Source organism: Hyperolius riggenbachi, chromosome 11, assembly GCF_040937935.1.
Source record: "Hyperolius riggenbachi isolate aHypRig1 chromosome 11, aHypRig1.pri, whole genome shotgun sequence".
Classification (NCBI taxonomy): Eukaryota; Metazoa; Chordata; class Amphibia; order Anura; family Hyperoliidae; genus Hyperolius; species Hyperolius riggenbachi.
Genome location: NC_090656.1, coordinates 222,923,019 through 222,949,096, shown reverse-complemented (window position 1 = coordinate 222,949,096; position 26,078 = coordinate 222,923,019). Strand labels below are relative to the sequence as shown.

The window sequence follows — 26,078 nt, the reverse complement described above, 5'->3', positions numbered from 1 at the left end:
GAGAGACACAGAGGGGGCACAGAGAGAGACACAGAGGGGGCACAGAGAGACACAGAGGGGGCACAGAGAGACACAGAGAGAGACACAGAGGGGGCACAGAGAGAGACACAGAGGGGGCACAGAGAGAGACACAGAGGGGGCACAGAGAGAGACACAGAGGGGGCACAGAGAGAGACACAGAGGGGGCACAGAGAGAGACACAGAGGGGGCACAGAGAGAGACACAGAGGGGGCACAGAGAGAGACACAGGGGGGGCACAGAGAGAGACACAGGGGGGGCACAGAGAGAGACACAGGGGGGGCACAGAGAGAGACACAGGGGGGGCACAGAGAGAGACACAGGGGGGGCACAGAGAGAGACACAGGGGGGGCACAGAGAGAGACACAGGGGGGGCACAGAGAGAGACACAGGGGGGGCACAGAGAGAGACACAGGGGGGGCACAGAGAGAGACACAGGGGGGGCACAGAGAGACACGGGGGGGGGCACAGAGAGACACGGGGGGGGGCACAGAGAGAGACACGGGGGGGGGCACAGAGAGAGACACGGGGGGGGGGCACAGAGAGAGACACGGGGGGGGGCACAGAGAGAGACACGGGGGGGGGCACAGAGAGAGACACGGGGGGGGGCACAGAGAGAGACACGGGGGGGGGCACAGAGAGAGACACGGGGGGGGGCACAGAGAGAGACACGGGGGGGGGCACAGAGAGAGACACGGGGGGGGGCACAGAGAGAGACACGGGGGGGGGCACAGAGAGAGACACGGGGGGGGGCACAGAGAGAGACACGGGGGGGGGCACAGAGAGAGACACGGGGGGGGGCACAGAGAGAGACACGGGGGGGGCACAGAGAGAGACACGAGGGGGGGGGGCACAGAGAGAGACACGAGGGGGGGGGGCACAGAGAGAGACACGGGGGGGGGCACAGGGAGAGACACGGGGGGGGGCACAGGGAGAGACACGGGGGGGGGGCACAGGGAGAGACACGGGGGGGGGGCGGCACAGGGAGAGACACGGGGGGGGGGCACAGAGAGAGACACGGGGGGGGGGGGCACAGAGAGACACGGGGGGGGCACAGAGAGAGACACGGGGGGGGGGGCACAGAGAGACACGGGGGGGGGCACAGGGAGAGACACGGGGGGGGGGGCACAGGGAGAGACACGGGGGGGGGGGGGCACAGAGAGAGACACGGGGGGGGCACAGAGAGAGACACGGGGGGGGGGGGCACAGAGAGAGACACGGGGGGGGGCACAGAGAGAGACACGGGGGGGGGGCACAGAGAGAGACACGGGGGGGGGCACAGAGAGAGACACGGGGGGGGGGCACAGAGAGAGACACGGGGGGGGCACAGAGAGAGACACGGGGGGGGGCACAGAGAGAGACACGGGGGGGGGCACAGAGAGAGACACGGGGGGGGGGGGGGCACAGAGAGAGACACGGGGGGGGGGGGCACAGAGAGAGACACGGGGGGGGGGGGGCACAGAGAGAGACACGGGGGGGGGGCACAGAGAGAGACACGGGGGGGGCACAGAGAGAGACACGGGGGGGGGGGGGGCACAGAGAGAGACACGGGGGGGGGGGGCACAGAGAGAGACACGGGGGGGGGGGGCACAGAGAGAGACACGGGGGGGGGGGCACAGAGAGAGACACGGGGGGGGGGCACAGAGAGAGACACGGGGGGGGGGGGCACAGAGAGAAACCCGGGGGGGGCACAGAGAGAGACACGGGGGGGGGGCACAGAGAGAGACACGGGGGGGGCACAGAGAGAGACACGGGGGGGGGGCACAGAGAGAGACACGGGGGGGGGGCACAGAGAGAGACACGGGGGGGGCACAGAGAGACACGGGGGGGGCACAGAGAGACACGGGGGGGGCACAGAGAGAGACACAGGGGGGGGGCACAGAGAGAGACACAGGGGGGGGGCACAGAGAGAGACACAGGGGGGGGGCACAGAGAGAGACACAGGGGGGGGGGCACAGAGAGAGACACGGGGGGGCACAGAGAGACACGGGGGGGGGGGCACAGAGAGAGACACGGGGGGGGGGGCACAGAGAGAGACAGGGGGGGGGGGGCACAGAGAGACACGGGGGGGGGCACAGAGAGAGACACGGGGGGGGGCACAGAGAGAGACACGGGGGGGGGGCACAGAGAGAGACACGGGGGGGGGGGCACAGAGGCACAGAGAGGGGCACAGAGGAGACGTGAAGAGGCACAGAGGAGACGTGAAGAGGCACAGAGGAGACGTGAAGAGGCAAAGGGGGCACAATGAGAGACGGGGACAGAGGGGGAACAGACAGGCACAAAGGGGGGGAACAGAGCTTGATTTGAAGAAAATCGTGAATCGAAATCGTAATTTTGGACAGAAATCGCTCAATTCAATTTTTTCCTAAAATCGTTCAGGCCTAGTACTAGGCCCTCAACACCCAGTGATGAGTGTTTGGAGAAGCAGAGAGTGATCAACAGTGTCAAAGGCAGAGGAAAGGTTGAGGACTATTAGTAAATTAGCATTTGGATTCTGCAATGAGTACGAGTGACGACGTCTGGCTTCAAATCTCACCATTCCACTGAAACAATCCTCACCAAAGTTGCAGACTGGAGGGGGTCTAACAAGGAGTTGGCAGACGTGAAGTCAGGCAAATTGATGTTGTGTCCGCAGTTTGAAAACAAAGGGCAGTGGGAAGACTGGATGATAATTGGAGAAGGCTGTCCAATGAAGGTTCATTTTCAGGTTTATTCAAATAAATCTCTATTCCAGCCATCCTCTAAAGTCCCACCTTTGTTTTGCTTTAAGTCTTTGAAGCAAAGCCCTTGTTTACCTTTTATTAAATGTTGTCATTGCTTAACATTTACAGGTGAAAGGACAGACACCGCCAGCACCAACTCGGGGGTCTTCCAAGGGCGGAGCAGCGGGAGATGACGACGAAGCGGACGAACCAGATGAGGATTCTCCTGCTGATGTCATGGATTTGCTGCCCCGGGCAGACATCAGGTGAGCGCTTCTCCTTTACATACATTTGCAGTAATTGTTTTGGTTTCGATCTTTAACTTGGTCATCTTCTGCATTAGTGACAAAATCACTTCTGACCTGGTGTCCAAGATCAGCGACAAAAACTGGAAGATCCGCAAGGAGGGACTGGATGAGGTTACAGCCATTCTGAACGAGGCCAAGTTTGTCCTTCCAAATATTGGAGAGCTTCCAATTGCCTTAAAGGGTCGTCTGAATGACTCAAACAAGATCCTGGTATGCATTGCTTGACTTAGTAGGTTCTGAGAGTATCGGCCGGAATAGAAGTAACCAATCCTTGTCTTGCAGGTCCAGCAGACGTTGGGCATCCTGCAGCAGCTGGCCACCGCCATGGGTCCGAATATTAAACAGCACGTCAAGAATTTGGGCATGTCCATAATCGCTGTCCTCGGCGACAGCAAGGTGAGATCTTCCCTATCTCAGCAGCACGGAGGTCAGCGACCAGTTACCATACAGACTACTCTGCTCATGTAGATGGTTGAAATTTTACCTCATCTAGATTGTTGCACCCCAGGTTGCCATGAAACCATATTCAATCCTGGGGGGGCGCTCTATCAAATTGCATTTTCATGCACGTGTCACCAGTTCACCGTATCGGCCGGTCCCTGGCAGATGGCTCCACCCCTAGAAGAAAACTGCTCATGCCTTTCCTGTATGGACCAGCGCTAGTGGTACTGAAGGGCTGAGGCTGTTTTCCTTGAGGGGTCGTGGATATGCAATTGAGCTTGGCTGGTACTGGTTCTCCTCCATAATATCTCCCTGACCCACATATATGCCACCGTGTTTTCTTTCTATCTCAAGTAGAGAGAACACCATGATCGTTTTTAGTGGGGAAGCCAGTGGATATGGTGTCGGGGTAGAGATTCGATAGGAGAAGCCATGTCATGTAACTTTTTTTTTTCTGAAAAGCGGACCCGTTAAATGTTCAATTTACGCTGGATATCCGGTTTAAAGAGGAACTGTAACGACAAAACGGCCCCTGGGGGGTACTCACCTCGGGTGGGGGAAGCCTCAGGATCCTAATGAGGCTTCCCACGCCGTCCTGCGTCCCTCGGGGGTCTCGCTGTAGCCCTCCGTACAGCCGTGACGCAATATTTACCTTCCTGGCTCCTGCGCAGGCGCTCTGATGCCTCTCGGCGCCGAAGTAGGCGGAAATACCCGATCACCGTCGGGTCTGCTCTACTGCGCAGGCGCAAGTTTCCGGCGCCTGCGCAGTAGAGCGGACCCGACGGAGATCGGGTATTTCCGTCTATTTCCGTGCAGAAAGTCGCCACAGCGCCCCCGCTGGAGCCAGCAAAGGTAAATATTGAACTGACAGTCGGCACAGTCGCCGGCTGTTCAGAGGGCTGCGGCGAGACCCCCGTGGGACAGAGGACGGCGTGGGAAGCCTCATTAGGATCCGGAGGCTTCCCCCACCCGAGGTGAGTACCCCCCAGGGGATCTTTTTATTGTTACAGAGTCTCTTTAAGGATGGGTAATCGGAGCCGGTCTTGGCAGATCCATCTTATGCCATGTGGGTGAGGTTTCCTGGATGTTGACCTATGGTTGGAGAACCTCTTATGCTTATTCCTAATTATGCTTTGTATGCATCAACGTGAACTGTATCAGAAGCCCCATACACACGCTCATCAGCGGTCTTTTATGCAGCACAATTGTTGAACAAGTTGAAACGGCTAAAAAGTCTCTTGCTATTCAAAAAGCTGATAAGTCAATCCAACAGCTGGAGTAACGCCATATCAGTCTTATCAGCTTTTTGAACAATGGCAGAAAAAAAGTCTTTTGTTTTAACTTGTTCAACAACAAAAGTTGTTCAACAATTGTGCTGCATAAAAGACCGCTGATGAGCGTGTGTAGGGGGCTTAAAGTGTAACTGTCGGGCATAAAATCAATTCTTTATTTTTATCTGTTAAACAAGTAATAAGGATGCTAACCAGGCAATCCAAAAGTTAAAATCCCTATTACTTTTCTTGTTTATAAATGATCATTCCCCAGTTTACCTGACTCTTAGGTACGTTGTCGCAAAAAGGAAGTTACAGGGCATGCTGGTTTTTTTTTTTTTTTTTTTTTTTTTTTTCCTTCTTCATCTCCCCTCAGATTTAACGAATGTACAGAAGCAAAGGACAACCCAGCATGCACTGCAACTTCCTTTTGTGCGGCAACGTACCAAATAGGAGTCAGGTAAACCGGGGAATGATCCTTTATAAACAAGAAAAGTAATTGAGATTTCAACTTTTGAATTGCCTGGTTAGCATCCTTATTACTTGTTTACCAGATAAAAATAAAGAATTGATTTTTGATTTTATGCCCGACAGTTACTTAAAGGGACACTTAGTCCAAAAAAAAAAAATATGAGTTTTACTCACCTGGGGCTTCCAATAGCCCCCTGCAGCTGTCCGGTGCCTTCGCCGTCTCCCTCCGATCCCCCTGGCCCCGCCGGCAGCCACTTCCTGTTTCGGTGACAGGAGCTGACAGGCTGGGGACGCGAGTGATTCTTCGCGTTCCTGGCCACAATAGCGCCATCTATGCTGCTATAGCGTATATCATATACCATATAGCAGCATAGAGGGTGCTAATGTGTCTGGGAACGCAAAGAATCACTCGCGTCCCCAGCCTGTCAGCTCATGTCACCGAAACAGGAAGTGGCTGCCGGCGGGGCCAGGAGGATTGGAGGGAGACGGCGAGGGCACCGGACAGCTGCAGGGGGCTATTGGAAGCCCTAGATAAGTCAAACAAAAAAAGAGTTTTACTCAAGTGTCCCTTTAAAGGCAGAGTATACAGAAAACTGACTCTAAGCCCTTGCGGATATTGTGTAGACCTGCTGATTTTACCAATCCCTGTTTCAGGCTAACATTCGGGCGGCAGCCATGGTGACCGTTAATGCTTGGGTAGAGCAGACTGGCATGAAGGAGTGGTTGGAAGGAGAGGACCTGTCTGAGGAGCTGAAGAAAGAGAATCCTTTCCTGAGGCAGGAGGTCAGATATGTCACCAGTAACACTACAATGTACAGAATAGAGGTAGATTGGTTGCAGCGTGCACTACGAGAGTGCTGTCCATAAAGGAGTGCTCTTGTCTTGCAGCTTTTGGGCTGGCTGGCAGAGAAGCTACCCACATTGCGTGCGGTCCCTACAGACCTTCAGATCTGTCTTCCCTACTTATATGGCTGCTTGGAGGATCGCAATGGAGATGTGCGGAAGAAAGCCCAGGAGGCCTTGCCCATGTTTATGATGCACATTGGGTTTGAGAAGATGTCCAAAGCCACCGGCAAGCTGAAGGTAGGTCGTACTGCATGTTCCACCTCTTCCAGTTCTGTTATTCGAGCTGTTCCTAGTCTGCTCCTCCAGAATTTTATCCTATTCGGGTTGGGTAAAACCAGTCTAATGTAGGTGTGGCCAATAACTGGTAGTTTCCTATGCTAGATATTCATGTAAGTTTCTGTGCTCCAGTTGTGGGGTCAGACACTTCACATTGTTGCTAGTAGTTTTTTTTTCTTTTCTCCCCCTCCCCCTAGCAATCTTCAAATTGAACCCATCTTTACAGCGTGTCTGTATTGTAGCCCCCATCCTAGCACCCTGAAATCTCTTCCTGTTTTTTAGTCACCACTGGAAAACCTACTACCTTCCCCAAATATGGGCCCCTGTAGTGTCCTCAATTTAGTAGTGACGAATAGTCATAGATTATATAAGTCTTGAAGAGAAACTCCGACCAAGAATTGAACTTTATCCCAATCAGTAGCTGATGCATGAGAAATCTATTCCTTTTCACAAACAGACCATCAGGGGGCGCTGTATGACTAATATTGTGGTGAAACCCCTCCCACAAATTCTGAGTACGTACTCTTGGCAGTTTCCAGCTGTTTCCAACTGCCAAAACAGCAAGCAGCAGCTACATCACCTGCCAGCAGTAAAAATGTCACCATGAGATGTCAGAATATAAATCGGGGATTTAAAATATTTTACAATGGGCAAACGCTGAATAAATCATTTATACATAATTTTTGTAAAAATCACTTTTTTTATAACATTATTTTCACCGGGTTCCTCTTTAAGGCAACCAATATTGGGCTACTGCATTGTGACAGTTGGGTGGTCAGGGAAGCGTGCAGCAAAAGGAGGCTGGGGAGAACATTAGACTACCTGTAGTGAAAGTGGGCACTTCACTTTGGAGGGGGAAGCCTCTGGATACTAATGAGGCATACTAACACTTCTGATCCAGCACTGGCCCCCTCTTCAGAGCACATAGGAGAAACTCATGACAGAAAGGTCCTCCTTGTTGTCTCCCATCAGTACTGTACATTTTCAACTTGTTAAAGGGGTTCTGTGAGGTTTTTTTTTTGTTTTTTTTAATACAAAAACAGACACTTGGGGCTTCTACCGACCCCCTGCAGTTATGTGCCAGCGCCGTCCTCTACGATCCACCTGTCACCAGTCAATTATTTGTGCTGCGTAGTATGTTGGCACTTTATAAATGCAATTAATTAGTTGAATACAACTGCGCCTGTGTGCTTCCTAGCTTCCGCTTGCATCTCCTGGAGCTTACTGCGCAGTATGAAGCTTTCTCATACTGCTCCTGCGCAGTAAGCTCCTGGATATAGGAGCGAGAGCTAGGACGCGTGCGGCCACAGCCAAGCAGGCACAGTTCTATTCGACTAGTTAGACGAATAATTGAACGGTGGTGGGGAACGGAGGATTGTAGAGAATGGCGTGGGCACATGAAAGCTGCAGGGGGCCAGTAGAAGTCCCAGGTAAGTCAATTTCTGACTTTAAAAAAAAAAAAAAAAAACCTACAGAACCCCTTTAAGCTTTTTGTCAAACTGTATGGTTTGCGAAAAAATTGGTCGAAGCCACCGGTCGGAAACTTATTAAAGTGGACCCAAATTAAAAATACAAGATTTCAGAAATAAAATCTATTTTCTAAATTATAATAATAAATAGCAGCCTTTTTTCAGCTGCATGATGACAAATATAAAATATTTTACATTTATTGGAGGAACCCCTCCCTTTCTTTCAAATTGCCGGGATTTTTCCGGCAAACTGATGGAGTAGATGGTGTCCGGCAATGGAGGGCTTGCTAATGGCTGCCACCTGTATAACCCTAGCTATGAAAAGAGGAGGGTGAAAAGCATGCACTGAAATGATCATAGGTTTGAAGGAGTGTTTATTTCTTTGTATGTGTCAGAGTGGTGCAACTAAATATTGTTAATTAAAAAAAGTTTGGTTTGGGTCTGCTTTAAGCAGCAATGTTTAAAAACCATTTCTAGAGCAAATGCAGAAAGATATTTTCTAGATGCAGCTCATTGCAGTTATAAATTGGGGGGGGGGGGGGGGGGGGGGGGAGGAAATCTATTAACCCTTCACACTCTTGCATGCAAATGTTCAAACAAATGCATTCACAGATTCCCTCATCCAGGCACAACTGTTATCCCTACAGCTAAGTTAAAAGCCGGGGTCTTAGTTCACAGAAGAATGCATTCTTATGCTTAGTCACCTATACTGCGCAGAAGTGCCCAGGTAAACATAGGTGTCCTAACTCTAGCCCTGTAACATGCATAGTGCAGACATGCAAACACATTCATTGCATCAAACCTATCAATGGATTAGGAGCACACATCCTGACGTCCTCTCCTGGGACAGACAGTGCATCTTACCAATCGCACAAGGGAGCAAACGTAATGCATCCATGCGCACCATGCACATACACCAGCATAAGCTAATCCCTAGATAGGTTTGATGCAGGCAGGACGTGCCCTCGGCGCCGCTCCGCAGGCTTCCGGTGGCGTGCCCGACCAGGCCAGCTGCCAGGTCGGGCTCTTCTGCGCTCCAAAATGTGCCTCACGCGGGCGCGCTGACGTCATCGGACGTCCAGGCGCAGTACAGCCGGCAGGACGTCCGATGACGTGAGGCGCATTTTGGAGCGCAGAAGAGCCTGGCCAGGTCGGGTGTGCCACCGGAGACCACCAAGAGCCTGCGGAGCGGTGCCGAGGGCACGTCCTGCCTGCCACGGGCTGGAGGAAGCCCCAGGTAAGTGGATTTGCATTTTTATTTTATTTTTTTTAAAACCACCGTGAACCTTCCCTTTAACACGGAAGTGAGGCATACTTTTATTGTACAGTATGCCTCACTGTATGGTTGCACTGCAGCAGTAACATGCAATGCAACCTTTCAGGACTGTTGCGGTGCTTCTGTAATCCATTTCTAGTGTGGAAGGGACCTTCAAGGACAACTGAAGTGAGAAGTATATGGAAGCTGCCATATTTTCTTTTAAGGAGTACCAGTTGCCTGGCTGCTGATCTATTTGGCTGCAGTAGTCTGAATTACACCAGAAACAAGCATACCGCTAATCTTGTCAAACACCTTATCTGCTACATGCTTGTTTCAGGGCCTGTGGCTAAAAGTATTAGAGGCAGAAGATCAGCAGGACAGCCAGGCAACTGGTATTGCTTAACCATTTCAGCCCGCAGAGATTTTTCACCTTATGCATCAGAGCAATTTTCACCTCCCATTAATTCGCTAATCACTTTATCAATAATCACAATTTATTGATCTATATCTTGTTTTTTTTCCACCACTAATTAGGCTTTCTTTGGGTGGTACATTTTGCTAAGAGCCACTTTACTATAAATGCATTTAAACAGGATTAATAAGAAAAAAATGGAAAAAAATCATTTTTGTTTTCAGCCATTATAGCTTTAAAAAAATCCACGCTAGCATAATTAAAACCTATGTCATATATTTGCTTGTCTGTCTCGATTATTATACCATTTACATTTTTGTCCCTATCACAATGTATGGCGCCAATATTTTATTTGGAAATAAAGGTGCATTGTTTCCGTTTTGTGCCCATCACTATTTACAAGCTTATAATTTTAAATATGCATTTGAAGGGGGTATACTACAAACATTTTTTAAAAGTTCAGACCCTTAGGTAACTATTTGTCTATTTTTTTATTTTATTTTTTTTAGTTGTAATTTTTTTTTTCTATCAATTTTATTTGGGTAATATTTTGGTGTTGGGCATAAACAGTTAATTTTTAGTGTTCTTGTATGTGTAAATTGTACTGCAAAATATATGTAGATGTAGTTTTACTATTTGGCCACAAGATGGCCACCTTAATTTTTGTTTACCCTCCTTGTACTTCTCGCTAAGGGGAAGTACAAGGGCGATGTGGAAATCTTTCCTGGCAGAAGAACTGAAGCCTCACGGGTGAGCGCTTTGGTTTTTCTGCGGGGGACAGGGATCGGTGATCGGGAACCATGTTCCCTTTCACTGATCCCAGGGCTACCGGGGGACATGGGGCGCGATCGCACCGGAGTGCATCAGAGCAGCCGCTCAGACGTGAGCTTCATGTCTGGGCGGCTGAAATGGTTAAAGGATATCCGAAGTGACGTGTGACATGAGATAGACATGGGTATGTACAGTGTCACACAAACCGCTATGCTGTGTTGCGGTTTTTCTTTTTCTGCCTGAAAGAGTTAAATATCAGGTATGTAAGTGGCTAACTCAGTCCTGACTCAGACAGGAAGTGACTACAGTGTGCCCCACACTGATAAGAAATTCCAACTATAAAACCCTTTCCTAGCGGAAAATTGCTTCTGAGAGCAAGAAAGAGATAAAAAAAGGTCAATAGTTCATAGATTTTAGCTCTGGCATACTTCAATGAATGTGTCCATTGAGCAAAAACAATAAAACAGTTAAACATAAGTAGATTCAAACCTAAAATAAACCTGTGGAATATCTTAAAGTAATTTTTAGGAGAAGGAAGATGTATACAATCATTTATTTCATTAGTTTATTTTCGCTTCGGGTGTCCTTTAAAAGGAATTATGGCAGCCCCATATATCTCACTTCAGTTGTCCTTTTAAGTACTGCTTATGACTTGACTATGATTGTACTTCTCTAGTGTACAGGTTTGCTGGTAAGTCAAGATTGTTGCCATATAATCAAAACTTAATGGCACTGGGGGTTTTTGTTGTGCATTTTATTATTATTCCTCGTTCACATACACGCTGCCGTGCGTATTTCGGCAACACGTATGGTGGGCATAGTCAGCACTTCTGCCATTCATGTCATATGCTCGGTGCGATACACTAGCGCACTGCTGCATGCATGTTTTTTTTTTGGGCCAAGCGCAGCTCTGACCCATTCACAGTAGTAAATGGGATCAGCGGCGCAGATATCGTGCGTGTTACCATCGCACCGCCATTCTGCCTTAATGTGAACAAAACCTAAGGTGTGTGTTTTTTGTTTTTTTTTTATTGAATTTTAACAAAACTGGGGTTTGAAAAAGAAAAAACACTTTACCAGAGCATGAATGAGGGCTCGTTCCCACTATCGCGAATCTGCATGCGTCCAACGCATGCAGACCCGCACATGTAATGCAAGTGGATGGGCCTGTTTCCACTGTAGCGTTGTTGAGGTGCGTTTTTTTCAGCGTGAAAAAAACGCACAAAAGAGCCAACGATTTCGCCTGCGTCGGGAATCCGTGCGAATCGCCGCTAATGTATTTAATAGTAAAAACGCATGCGTTTGTTACATGCGTTTTTACCCGCGATTTCGCGTGCGATTTCGCACCTTTTTCAATTTTATTTAGCCCTGGCAGTGTCATGGTTAATTTCGCATGGCACCCTGCCATGCGAAATCGCATGCGAAATCGCGGGTAAAAACGCATGCGGAAACTCATCCGCATGCGTTTTTACAAGCGTCGGAATGCGGCCGAAATCGTGTCGCAACAGTGGGAACGAGCCCTCAATCTAGTAAATACATGCCTAAGCAGTTTGTTGAGCTTTGTTAGATCAGTGCAGCCAGTTATGATTTCTGCATAGTGTGACAGTGTGCCCTTCGCTGTACATTCATATACATACACTTCTAACCTGATTGGAGCATCTTGTAGCTACAGCGTTCCGCTGACAACAAAATCTTCACTCCCGATTTCTGAAATTTGTGCAACATAAAACATAACTATGGTACAGGCCATAGAACTGGTCAGTCACCTTCTCACTGACCTGCCACACCTCAAACTAAACTGTCCAGCGCTGGCCTGTAATTTACCGCTTGTAATTCCAGCCTGCGTCCAAGGACCAAGTTCTCGCAATGCTGGAGAAGGCGAAAGCCAGCATGCCGGCCAAACCTGCTGCTCCTGCAGGCAAGACAACCGCCAAACAAGCAGCGGCCCCGCCTGCAACGCCAGCCCCAGCAGCAGGTATGTACAGAATGCGCTGATACTCCGTACATGGCAGCTGGAGAGCCTGAGCTTCTGCCGTCCTCTGGAAGATGGGCACACTCAATGACTTGTTTTTGGTTTCCTTAATGTTTCCACCAGCTGTTTACGATTCAGGACCACCTGCTTCAGAGAGCAAACCAGACCCCAAAAAGGGCAAACCTGCTGGGCCAGCAGCTAAAGGAAAGGTAAGGACACTTCTAGATTAATATTCTAAGGCTGTGACGTCACTCACTTCCAGCATCACATGACCTGCAGAGCTGTTCTGAATCTTATGGGATGTTTGATGCAAGTGAACACTAAGCAAATGGGTTTTAGCTCCTGAACAATTGTAGTGCAGGCTGTTTTTCTGGTGTGGGCTCAACTAAAAGAGGAACTGTAGTGAAAAGGGGGAGGGGGGATAAATACATTGCAAAGAGAGGCGAGATCAAAAAATGATTGATATTCGCCATGTAATTTGTTGTCTGATCCACAATCAGCCTGCAGGTCCTCATCTTTACTATTGGCAGATATGAAAAAAATCCAGACAGCACCAACTGTTTCACTTACCCGGGGCTTCTACCAGCCCCATGCAGCCATCCTGTGCCCTCGTAGTCACTCACTGCTGCTCCAGTCCTCGGAGGTTGGCAGGCCGCATTACGTACATTTTTACGCATTACCGCTAGTGCAGGAACATAACACATACATTTTTTCCCACTACTGGTTCAATGCGTAAATGTACGTATTGAACCAGTAATGCGTAAAAATGTATGTGTTAATGTTCCTGCACTAGTGGTAATGCGTAAAAATGTATGCAATGCGTCCCGCCGACCTCTGAGGTCGGCAAGCTGCCAGCGGGGGACTGGAGTAGCAGTGAGTGACTACGAGGGCACAGGATGGCTGCATGGGGATGGTAGAAGCCCCAGGTAAGTGAAACTCCATTTTATATTTTGCTTGGACCTTCCCTTTAAATCTGTAGAGGATTTGTGAGTGTTGCACTTTCATATGAGTAGAATGCATTTTCCAGCCATGGTTCTAGTGCGTGTTCCTTACAAGTGCACTACTGTCTAAAGGGAAGGTCCGAGCAATTAAAAAAAAAAACTTACCTGGGGCTTCCTCCAGCCCCTGGCATCCGTCCTGTGCCCTCACCGCTGCTCTGGTGGCTCCCGCCGGTCCCCTCTGGTGGAGATGCCGACCTCGCCAGGTCAGTGCTTGGATGTGTCCTTTTTAAAGGACCACTCAAGTAAAAAGGGGATTCTCCGTCTCATTCACACTAGCCAGTCAGTTAAAGTGCATGAATAAAAACTCCATGAATGGGTTTGAGCATTTCTGAGTTTTCACCCCCATTGAGTTGAAATGTACCACAGCAGCAACTCACTGTTGTAGTGTGAATGATATAATGGAAGTCTATGGACTTTCATGTTACCGTGTAAAATGCACACTGTGCAGTGCGTCAAATCTCACTGCAGCTCACTCCAAAGCATTTCCTGAATGGCAGTTTAATCACCAAAACAGTAAGATGCCAGCCTCCCTATTCGCACACTGTTTCCTCCCTCAGACTGAGCAGCTGTTGTTCAGGAAATGCATTTTGAAAACCAAGAAAAGCCTTACACTCTCCCCCGTGTACTCTGTACTGTTGTGTAGCCCTGCTCTGTAGGGCCTGTGTGCAGGGCCGGATTTACCATAAGGCACAGTAGGCACGTGCCTACAGGCGCTATAGCCGAAGAGAGAAGGGGGAGTGTGATGCTGCCACTCACAGCTGGGGAGCATGGACATGACAAGGCTGTGGTGAAGGTTTTTTTTTCTTTTCAACTTGCTGCCTGAATGTGGTGGGAAGGGGGAGTGAGGTGTGTGTATGTGTGACTTTATATGTCTGTGTCTTTGTATGGTGTGTTCTGTCTGTGTATGTGTAGTGTGTGTCTTTGTGTGGGGAGTCTGTCTTTGTGTGTGTGTGTGTGTGTGTGTGTATACTGAGTGTGTAAACTGTGTGTGTGAATGTACAGTGTGTGTTTTAGGGCCCATTTCCACTGAGGTGCATAATCTGCCTCCAAATCCTACACGGCACCCGTGCTGCTGCAAAGCCGATGCTGATTCACTTAGCCATGTAACTGCTATAGGGATTCTGATGCTTGCTACAGGAAATTTCAGCATGCTGCCCATAACCGCATCGGCATGCAATTCGGACAACAAGCCCAGTGATCAGATGGGCAGCTTTCCCTCCGAATCGTATGTGGGGAAACTGCAGATCTGGAACGGATTCAGCCCTACTGGAAACAAGCCTTTGTTAAAAAAGGCATGGTGAGCGGGGTGGGTATGGAATGGTTATTGGCCAGGCTGCAGTCTGCCTGGGGGGAGGGTTTCATCTAGGTGACAGTCAGCTTGGGAGCAGTAAGGGGGCCTACACACCTTTCATGGATATCACTTGTGGATCAGGACCTGATCCTCTAGGGCGACATCGCTGGGCTGGGGTCTGTGTTGCTATGCAGAAGGTGTGACTGAGGGATGATGAGTGGAGAGTGTGTGACATCACGCAGTGGGTGGGGTAGTGACACAATCAATGGGATCAGCGGGGGATTGGCATGATTGGAGGTGAGTAGATCTGCTAGGGGGATTACTACAGGTTGGGGGTCGAGTGCTGCCGTACACATGTCTAATTATCGGCTGAGGTGGTTGTTATTGGCCAACTTAACAAATGTGTGTATGGGCCTTTAGGGCAGGTTTACAGTGCAGGCGCTGGTCCCCCATGCACCTCTTCCTCAATCCTTGCTGCGTGTGCCGTCTCTGGCTTTAATAAAGTCTGTGTTGCTTGTATTTGTTGCTGTATGTGTAAGTGAAGGCAATACAGGCTTCAGTAAAGCTGGAGAGGACACACAGCAGGGATAGAGCAAGAGGCACATGAGGGCAGTCCAGCCAGCATTTGCCTGTATACTTGCATTCCTGACAGGCAGCTGGGCCAGTCTTTCGTGCACCACCCTGTACTTCATAAAGGCAGGGCAGTGGGTTGATGTCTAGGCCACAGTCAGGCATTTTAAGGAGTTAATCTAGGCTGCAGGCAGGCAATGGTGTAACAATAGCCTCTCTACTCCTGTGACTGCAGAAGGGATTGGGGACTTATGGGAGCACATCTTTCTTCCCCCATCTGAATAGCAGAGCAGAAATACCAACTCTGGCTCTGGGTCCTCCTGTCTCGTCTGCACCTCCTGCCTTTTAGCACGCAGCTGCGTTCCTCCATCAGGGTCCTGAATGCATATCGTGCTACATTGGAAGCCTGTGTAGGAACACTGCTGCATGCTGAATGGCTGCAATGCAGAGGAGACCAAAGAACCTGGATTTCCAATAGGTATTTGTGCTCTGCTATTCAGATGGGGGGGGGGGGGGGGGAGAGGCCACACTCGCATGAAGTGTGTGTAATTTGGGTGTGTGGCCCGAACCGAGGGGCGGAGTTTAGGGCGCCATAACTTCCGTGCCTATGGGCTCCTGAGCTGTAAATCCGACCCTGCCTGTGTGTGTAACTTGTGTGCCACGTGTACTCTGTACTGTTGTGTAATCGTGTAGTCCTTCTCTGTAGGGCCCGTCTGTGTCATCAGAGGGTAATACCAGTATGACCCCAACGAAGGCAAACACCAGTCTGTCCAAAACCAAGCAAAGTAAACAGGCGGTAATCTATCTGCAGCGGCAGGATTGGTGTGTCACATGTCTTCTCTTTGCACTGGGCTCTCCTGGCATATCGCACTCTGGGCCTCTGTGGCATGCAGGGGGATGAGCTACACACTGAATGCTGTGGTGCTGAGCACTGCTGGCTCCTGAGCCAGACTTCTAACCTGCACACAGAGGACTCTATATATACCGCTCACAGCACCTTCTCTAACTCATCACAGTGATGTACTAAGCATGGCAGAGGCTTTACCCACACTGTCTTCAGAAGCACTGCTAATCCTTCCTGCTGATGGCTGCAGTGTGACGTGTGGCTGTTTATCTCTCTCCTACAGGCGGCGCCGGCAAAGAAAGTGCCAAGCAAGCCAAACGCTAAGGATGAGGAGGACAGGTCTGGACCTATCATCATCATTGTTCCCAATGGGAAGGAGCAGCGGGTGAAGGAGGAGAAGGGTTTGAAGGTAAGCTTACATGATGATGGTAATCAATTTAGGTATCTAGGCTAGTGGTCCTCTGTTTTTATAGCAGTTATAGCGTGTGCCCTTTATTAGTGTCACACCTGGTTGTCATAGAGCGCTGATTCGCTAAAGAAAAGTGCAGGGGTCGCCTTATACTTGAGTTACACCTACATTTTTACTTGGGGAGGGAGAGCCTACTACTTCTACGACTACTACTACTTCTACGACTACTACTACTTCTACGACTACTACTACTTCTACGACTACTACTACTTCTTCTACGACTACTACTACTTCTTCTACGACTACTACTACTTCTTCTACTACTTCTACGACTACTACTACTTCTTCTACGACTACTACTACTTCTTCTACGACTACTACTTCTACGACTACTACTACTTCTTCTACGACTACTACTACTTCTTCTACTACTTCGACTACTACTACTTCTACTACTACTACTTCTTCTACTACTACTTCTTCTACTACTTCTACGACTACTACTACTACTTCTTCTACGACTACTACTACTTCTTCTACTACTTCTACGACTACTACTTCTACGACTACTACTACTTCTTCTACTACTACTTCTTCTACGACTACTACTACTTCTTCTACGACTACTACTACTACTTCTTCTACTACTTCTACGACTACTACTACTTCTTCTATGACTACTACTACTTCTTCTACGACTACTACTACTTCTTCTACGACTACTACTACTTCTACGACTACTACTACTTCTTCTACGACTACTACTACTTCTTCTACTACTTCTACGACTACTACTACTTCTACTACTACTTCTTCTACTACTTCTACGACTACTACTACTACTTCTTCTACGACTACTACTACTTCTTCTACTACTTCTACGACTACTACTTCTACGACTACTACTACTTCTTCTACGACTACTACTACTTCTTCTACGACTACTACTACTTCTTCTACGACTACTACTACTTCTTCTACTACTTCTACGACTACTACTACTTCTTCTACGACTACTACTACTTCTTCTACTACTACTACTCTTACAATATGAGTTCTATTTTGCTTGACATGGTTGTTGTGAATCTTACAGGTCTTGAAGTGGAACTTTCCCACCCCTCGTGACGAGTACATCGAACAGCTGAAAACGCAAATGTCAACGTGTGTGGCCAAATGGCTCCAAGACGAGCTGTTCCATGCAGACTTCCAGCACCACATAAAGGGCATCACGGTGATGACAGAGGTGAGACTGCTAAGCACAAGAATAGAATTCCAAGTGGCATTAAACTCTAAACTACAATGTAAGTACTACCACACTTCCTGAGTGTTCAATCAAAAACAAAAAGGGCAGTAAAAGTTACAGCTCTGCTAATGAGCAACTGTATAATCCTTGCCAGCAAGAAGCTCTCTGCCTGATCTCTCCACTCTGCTCCCCCAACCACCTCTGCTAAAGTGAGTCAGCCGTTACCACAGTAATGTATCTGTTTGGCAGAGGAGGGTAGGGGAAGCAGAGTGAAGAGAAAACTGCTTACTCTGGCCAGGAAATGTGAGATTTTTGTCAGTTAGCAGAGCTGTATGAGCTTTTACTGCTCTCTGCATTGGAAGTTATCCCCTTTCATACAAGGAGGGGATGCTTTTTCATGTTTTTTTATGTGCCCAAAGAGTGGGTTTAACCACTTGGACCTAAAGGTGGCCATACACTGGCCCGATTCGCCGGCGTTTCGACAGCAGATTCGATCACTGGGATCGAATCTGCTGCCAATCGTTCGCGCTACACGCCGAATTTCGATCCTTTTCGTCCGATCCCGTCGATTGCTCCGTGTGGAAAATTAGCGTCGATCGCCCGCGGGTAGGGAGCGCATCGCTAGCAGTGTTCGAGTACCCGACGCAATAGAGCGGCAATACATTACCTGCTCTGCCGGCACGACTACCCCCGGTCACCGCTGCTCTGTGTCCGCGCTGGTCTCCGGCATGCTTCAGTTCCTCTGGCCCGGCAGGAAGTTTAAACAGTAGAGGGCGCTCTACTGTTTAAACTTCCTGCCGGGCAGGAAGGAGTAAAGCATGCCGGGGCCGGAGACCAGAGCGGAGAAGACAGCGGAGACCTGGGGACTGGAGTCGCGCCGGCCGGATCAGGTAATGTATGCGGGCGAGGGGAGCGGCGGCAGCACCACCACCACCACAACAGATTGTGAACGGTTTCAGGCTGAAATCGGTTCACAATCTGTTTGCAGTAAAGGTAGCCATACGATCCCTCTCTGATCAGATTCGATCAGATAGGGATCTGTCAGTTGGTCGAATCTGATGGCAAATCGACCAGTGTATGGCCACCTTTAGGCTTACACACCCTGTAGGTTGCGCCATTGCATTTTGATGCTTATTTTTCCCTTTGAGGCGACCCTGGAAACAAGCTCTGCTGTTCTGTGTCTCCTGTGGGGTGAAGAATGCTGGCACATGCTTATCAGCAAGCCCTTAGTGTCCTGTTTCTTTGATGTTACAATGAGGTTTTGCTCTAATTGCAGCACCTGGAGAGCGAGAAGGAAGGAGTCATGAGCTGCTTGGACCTGATCCTCAAGTGGTTCACCCTGCGTTTCTTTGACACCAATACGAGTGTGTTGATGAAGGCTTTGGAGTATCTGAAGCTGCTCTTCGCCATGCTTAGCCAAGAGGAGTACCACCTGACTGAGCTGGAAGCCACCTCCTTCATTCCATACCTGCTCCTGAAGGTCAGTTAATGTTCTTGGTCAGTGGTGGGAGTGTCCATTTCTGGAGGATGATGAGTTGCACCAGGGGCCCCACGGTGTTGTGTAACTGCGGGGCCCACAGAGCCAATGTGCTGACACACCCATGTGCACAGGGGCCATCTGACTCCATTCTACTCCCACCAGACATCGTCTGAAGTTTTTTTTTTTTGTTTTTTTTTAGGTAGTCTTACTGGTAGAGCTTGTGGTTAGCATTGATTCTCGGTCCTTTTGCTTTCCACCACACCGGCAGCAGTGATTCAGATGTCAAATCAAAACAGAGGAGCTCACACTCTAATCCCTACCATATTCATAGTCTGTCCTACCATATTATGTATTTATATAGCACTGTCCTCTTCTGCAGCACTTTACAGAGTATATAGTCATGTCACTGACTGTCCTCAGAGGAGCTCAGTGTAATCCTACCATAGTGTAGTGTCCTACCATAATTATGTATTTGTAATGTGCTGCAGAAGATGTCAGTGCTATATAGAGTACAGAGTGCATAGTCATGTCACTGACAGTCCTCAGAGGAGCTCACACTCGAATCCTACCATAGTCTAATATAATTACAGGCAGTCCCCTACTTACTAGCAGATTACATTCTGGCTTTGTAAATTGAATTTGGTTGTAAATAGTCATGTGTTCTAGGGAAATGTGGATAAATGTTTATACTAGATGTCCAAATCCAGAGTTGTCTGAAAGTAAATCAATGGTTTTTGGGTTGTTTTTTTACCTGGTTTTAATTTATTTTAAACTTACAGCAGTTTACACAATAGTGTAGCATTAAACAAAAACCAGTAATAGAATGGGTATTTTGTACTTGCATTATAATTTTTCATACAAACAAATTTCTGCGAGTCATAAGTAGGGACTGCCAGTATTGTATAGCACTGACCTCTTCTGCAGCACTTTAGAGTACATAATCATGTCACTAATCCCTATTAGGGTTTTTTTCCACTACACAGCTAAATCGCTAGTGATTTTTTTTTTTAATCGCTAGGGTTGCTACTTTATCATAGAAATCATGAGAAGTATTTTCCACTATAGTGATTTGAGTTAATAATCGCTCCAGAAAGCAATTGAGATTTTCAAGAGGGGCAATGCAAATGAAAAATCTGCTGGCGTTTGTGATTTGCGATTGCTAGTGGAAAAGGGCCCTTATAGTCAGTCGCATGTCTATTTATTATTATGCATTTTTGTAGCACGGACATCTTCTGCAGCACTTTAGAGTATATAGTCATGTCACTGACTATCCTCAGATGAGCTCACAATCTAATCCTGCTAATGATGTCTAAAAGCTAATGTCCTACCATATTATTATGTATTTAAATAGCGCTGACCTCTTCTGCAGCACTTTACAGAGTACATAGTCATATCACTGACTGTCCTCAGAGGAGCTCACTGTGTGATATTCAGTCTAATAGTCCAATGCTAAGATTTGGGACTTTAATTGGGATGACTTGGAAGCACCACTATAGTGCAGAATATGACCTCTTACACAAACACAAATTATAATTGACCGACCTACTAAACCTATAAAACAAAATGTGTAGTGTGAGGATACAGGAAGCCTCTGGCTGCTGCCAAGGCATCATGATCAGAGACTTCATTCCTGGAATGGTGATGATCTGCCGTTACTGTTTAGGTTGGAGAGTCAAAGGATGTTGTGCGGAAGGACGTGCGTGCCATTCTGAACAAGATGTGCCAGGTGTACCCAGCCAGCAAGATGTTCAACTTTGTGATGGAAGGAATCAAGTCCAAGAACTCCAAGCAGCGAGCAGGTGACTAGTGGGCGTCTGTGCTGATCAGAGGTGGGGTGGGACATGGCCTGCACATTGCGTACAACTCCCTGTCTCCTCCTCCATAGAGTGCCTAGAGGAGCTGGGCTGTCTGGTGGAATCCTATGGAATGAACGTGTGCCAGCCTACTCCTGCCAAAGCTCTGAAGGAGATCGCCTCCCAGATCGGAGACCGTGATACGACCGTACGCAATGCGGCACTCAACACCATAGTGGCTGTGTATAATGTGCACGGGGAACAAGTCTTCAAGCTCATCGGAAATGTAAGTTTACCCCCCATCCCCATAGTGATGAATGAAAAACTACAATATTCATTTGCTTCACTTCAGGAGACCAAGGTTCGAATCTCGCTCTTACTGTTCAGGAAGTCAGCACCCTAACACTGCTACTGCCTATAGAGCGCGTCCCAGTGGCTGCAGCTCTTGTGCTTTGAGTCTGACAGGAGAAAAGCGCCATAAATGTTCAGTCTCGTCAGTGCCTTCAAGGCATTGTCCATGTTTGCTGTGACCAGTACCTGCACCGTTGCCCTGCTGCTCAATTGTAAAAAAAAAATTTAAAAAAATTTGGGGTGGGGGGGGGGGAGGGAGGTGGAAGGAGGTCCATGGCTGGTACAGTACCACTTCTGCGTTAGTAAGGGGCAAGTGGCACCCACAATGCCCTCTCCGATGTCATTGCGGGAGACCAGCAAAATAGGGCAAGGGACACACTTGTCTATTTTTACTGCACGTTTTCTGCACAGAAAAACTGACTTAAGCGGAGAAATCATGTTAATTGATGCGCTAGTTCACACTTAATGCATTTTTCTCACGCTGAAAAAACACTGACCTTTGCGGAATTACGCTGCAGGATGTCTTTTTTTTTTTTTTTTTTTTCTCCAATTACATTAGCTGCTGTGAAAAAAAAATGCATATATTTCTGCATACGAACGCATGTAGTGTGCAGAAAAGTGCCCTGAAAACTGAACCATTGTGGCCCCTGCCTAATCCTTTTGCACACTCAATCATCCAGCAACCACTGCTATCCCTCTGTTAAAAGCTGGGGTCTATACGCTGGAAAATGTATTCTTTTCTAATGATCACGTATGCCATGCAGAGGCGCATATCTGAGTGTGTGCAGCATATGTGACTATGCAGGAGAATGTAGCATTTTGTAACGAAGACCCCGGCTTTAAACTTGACTCTTGGAGTAGCTGTAGATCCTGGATGAGTAATTTGCATGAGTATGCAAAGGGGTAAACTGATTTTGCTGTCTTGTTGGCCACATCCCCTTTGGCACCTCCCTTAGAATTTCTTGCTCATCAACTCAAGTTAGGATATTAAAAGAAGGTATGTTTCCATATTTTTTGTTTTTATGAGAGGCCAGGCTGCTGTGATTAGATGTGGTGGCACTGCCTTACCTGTTCAGGAGCACCTGGAACATGTGGGAGTTCCAGGGTATCGAGGGGGAATAGGTTATGATGTCCAAAACTGGACATGGGCATTAACACAGTTGCTGATAAGATTTAGGCCTGATGCACACAATGCTAATTTTCACTTCAGAGTCTACTAGAGCAAGAGTTCAGATTTGACATCGATCGGATGTAGAAAAAAAAGTGTACACGCCTATACAATATTCAAACGATTGGGTGTAAAGTGGAAATTGCATGGTGTGTATCAGGTCTTACTTTGCTAACCTCAGTGTCTGCCCCTAGGTGGCACCAGTTTACACCTTAGAGCAGGGGTCCTCAACCTTTTTCGGCCCTGGGACAGCCATCCACACCAAACTCTTTTCCCTGGGGACTGGGGTGGGTTTGGTGGTGTGGCTGATGGGCGTGGTGGGTTTTCAGGGGGAGGAGCTTTAGTCGGGTGCGGCAAAGGTAGCCAGGTATGGGGTATCTAGGTATAGTTGCCCCAGTGTAGGGAGTAGATATGCATACAAAGAGTCGCACACCGTTAGCAGGGGTGCTGGACCCAAACGTGGAAATTTCAAAAAAGGTCCGCACACTCCAGTGTGGTCAATCCACATTTATTTGACAAAGCATGACATTATGCCATTCAGCACGAACGAGTCATTTCGGGGCCACGGAGGGTCCCCTTTGTCAAGGCAACAATTGACAAAGGGGACCCTCGGTTGCCAGCTCCTACACATTAGGCAGGATTATTAACAGAAAGAAGTGCAACTCTTCATTTAGCGTTACTACTATAAACCGTTAACAATGGGTATTAAGCCACTGAAAGCTTGCATATATTTGTTTTAGCATATCCCAGGTTGAATTAAACAGAACAAGCAGACAAGAGAATTATCACTAAATATAATGTATTCTTGTGATAATATACAGAGAATATACAAAAAATTACATATAGGAAAGTTATGCTTAAGATGCCAATTACTAAGATCTCTGCTAACATATACTGTCCACCAAAAACTATATTGCATGAGATACATTACCAGTTCTTAGAGACCGTTTAAGCAAGAGCAGCAGCAGCCTAAAAATCTCTCTCTCGTTACCTATCTTTATAGTGTTGGAACAAAGAAAGAAATCTAACTCCTCCTGCTGATTAACATACGCGTATGTGAGCACATCACAATCCAAACATTCATTCCGATGATGTAATGTGCTTTTGGTTTCACTTTCTATCTTATGAGTCATTCTAGGAGACCTTGCCAACTATTAGCTACTTGCTAAAATATTTCAGCTATTAGTTACGTCATTTTCAGCGTGAGAAAAAGTGTGGGCATACATGAGAATAGTTTCACATCATTACACTCTGTGCGAGATATAAAACTGGTTATACAAAAACTGATTACTCATTTCAACAGTAATTTTGAGACTATGAGCTAGGGATAAATCAAGATATAAATTCCTGATATATAAAAGGAGTACAACTATAAATACTTGACACCGTGGCCCCGAAACGACTTGTTGGTGCTGAATGGCATAATGTCACACTTCGTCAAATAAATGTGGATTGACCACACTGGAGTGTGCGGACCTTTTTTGAATTTTTAGTATAGGGAGTAGGGTTGCCCCAGTATAGGTAGTTGCCCCCCTCGGACGCCACTGTTACCTTAGCTGGCGGCCGCTTCCCCTTTCACATTGCGCTGTCCGCCCCTCTCCTCCATGCCTGTGTTTTCATTCACAGCAACGCGTCTCCCGGCTGCTGGGAACAAGCAGGAAGCGGCTTCCTGTAGCGGCAATGTATATCGCCGTTACCAGGGGAACCGCTGCCCTGCTTCCTGCTTGTTCGCAGCAGCTGGGAGACGCGCTACTGTGAATGAAAACACAGGCATGGAGGAGAGGGGCGGACAGTGCAATGTGAAAGGGGAAGCTGCCGCCAGCTAAGGTACCATTACGGGGGGGGAGGGGGAGCGAGAGGCCCAGCCAGAAACTGCCCACGGACTGCCAGTGGGCCGCGGCGCGGTGGTTGGGGACCCCTACATTAGAGTAATATCACTATTGGTCACTACTGTCCATATTACGCCTGAGATATGTTGGCTTGTGGTCCTCACACCTCCACCTTCTCCCCTGCAGCTCTCGGAGAAGGACATGAGCATGCTGGAGGAGCGGATAAAGCGTGCTGGGAAGAAACAAGCTGCACCACCTCCAGCCAAACAAGTGGAAGAGAAGCCACAGCGGGTTCAGAACGCTAATGCCAGCATGGTGCGGAAAGCACCGCCAGAAGACATGTCTTCCAAACTCAAGTATGTCCCATTTCAGTGTGTGTGTGTGTGTGTGTGTGTGTGTGTGTGTGTGTGTGTGCGCCAGAGTAGTGAGGCCAGGTCCTCAGACTAACCAGTCTTCCCTCAGAAATGAGTGAGGTTGTTTCTGATTGGTCACTGCATGCCCCTGCTCTTAACTGTGCTTTATAACTCTTCTTTGGCTCGGTCTTGCATGAAATATCTAAATATTCTATTCTTCCATCACTGCTTCTCTTGGGACAGAATTATGTATCGTACGTATAGAATGTAAGTAATGTCTTCCCCTACTTTTTTCCTTCTATGTGCATGTATTTCTTCATCATTTTTGGCTATCTTCATGCGGGGGAGATTTATGTTTTGTTAGCACAGAGGGACACTTAATTGAAGAAATAAAAATGCCCAGTTACTTACCTGGGGTTCCTTCCAGCCCGCTGAAGTCGTCCGGCTCCCTCGCTGTGATTCTGTGCTTCACTGACGATCTTCTGCTGGGTCCATCAATAGCTTGGCTAGTCTCCGGCCTCTGCGCATGTTCAGTGCTTCCTCTATTGCACTCCTGGCGCTGAGTTCTGCGCATGCATGGTAGCTATTTCTTGCTTATTGCGGGAGTGTGTTGGAGGAGGCATGTGGCACAGGGACGCGCGTCCAGCATTTGAAGGGGGACACTGGGGAACAGCAGTGCAGGATCATGGCGAGGAACTACGATGACTTCAGGGAGTTGGAAGAAGCCCCAGGTAAGTAATTGGCTTTTTTTTTTTTTTTCTCAGTTTCCTTTAAGGTGGCCATATGTCTAGTGGTGTTTGGCAGCTGATTGACTGAGACAGATCTCTTTGATTGGAAAGAGATCTGCTGGCTGCCATAAACTGAAATAGGGCAGGACACTCTGTGCAGAGAGTGTGACGGGTAAATTATAACCGGGGGGGGGGGGCGGCGGCGGCGGCAATGGTGTGGTTTCACTCGTGTTTATCAATAATCTCTGGATAGCGAGAAGTGATTAATAAGTTAGCCGTTTTTATAAGCTGTAAAACACGAGACTGCTTTTCATTTTATTACAAATTTATTTTGAGCTCTGGCCTCAACCAGTCTTTTCATGTACACAGCCAAGCCCGCAACATGGCCGGACACCCAGAACCCGTCCACTCCATCCCACGGGAGTTCCAGCTGGACCTGGATGAGATTGAGAACGATAACGGGACCGTGCGCTGTGAGATGCCGGCCCTGGTACAGCACAAACTAGATGAAATCTTCGAACCAGTCTTAATACCAGAACCAAAGTGAGTGTCCTCTGCTTGGAGTGTCTGTGAGATGATTGACTGATGGGTTTGGGGTTCGCCTCAGGTACACTTCAATGCATCTGGAGTTTTTTTAAGTAGACCTGTCTCTGAATTTTCAATCTGGCATTCTAAGTGACCATCTTGGGGGCATGGTCTGTCCTGGGAGAGGAAGAGGAGCAGCAGCGAATTAGGGCCTTTTGCAATAGACTGAATGGTTGTACAGACATTACTGTCACTTGCAACAATCCTTTTAGCGTGTG

At 48.1% G+C, this 26,078-nt stretch overlaps 1 protein-coding gene and 1 non-coding gene across 5 annotated transcripts in view; both read left to right on the top strand.

The window, feature by feature from the left end:
• The window catches only part of CKAP5 (cytoskeleton associated protein 5), a 123,521-nt gene that overhangs the window by 75,462 nt on the left and 21,981 nt on the right, over nt 1–26,078 (top strand). For 3 of the 4 annotated variants that reach the window (XM_068260734.1, XM_068260735.1, XM_068260736.1), the window contains exons 21-35: nt 2,850–2,986; nt 3,064–3,238; nt 3,311–3,424; nt 5,866–5,994; nt 6,100–6,294; nt 12,083–12,218; nt 12,339–12,424; nt 16,205–16,330; nt 17,424–17,573; nt 18,850–19,053; nt 20,717–20,852; nt 20,939–21,132; nt 24,381–24,550; nt 24,791–24,814; nt 25,645–25,818. In XM_068260734.1, coding sequence (XP_068116835.1) covers nt 2,850–2,986; nt 3,064–3,238; nt 3,311–3,424; nt 5,866–5,994; nt 6,100–6,294; nt 12,083–12,218; nt 12,339–12,424; nt 16,205–16,330; nt 17,424–17,573; nt 18,850–19,053; nt 20,717–20,852; nt 20,939–21,132; nt 24,381–24,550; nt 24,791–24,814; nt 25,645–25,818 — 2,150 coding nt within the window. The remainder of the gene's footprint in view (nt 1–2,849; nt 2,987–3,063; nt 3,239–3,310; nt 3,425–5,865; nt 5,995–6,099; nt 6,295–12,082; nt 12,219–12,338; nt 12,425–16,204; nt 16,331–17,423; nt 17,574–18,849; nt 19,054–20,716; nt 20,853–20,938; nt 21,133–24,380; nt 24,551–24,790; nt 24,815–25,644; nt 25,819–26,078) is intronic. The other variant, XM_068260737.1, reaches the window with a different exon arrangement.
• Nucleotides 19,094–19,201, top strand: LOC137539285 (small nucleolar RNA SNORD67). The gene has a single exon (XR_011024985.1). It is a non-coding gene; the product is annotated as a small nucleolar RNA SNORD67 (small nucleolar RNA).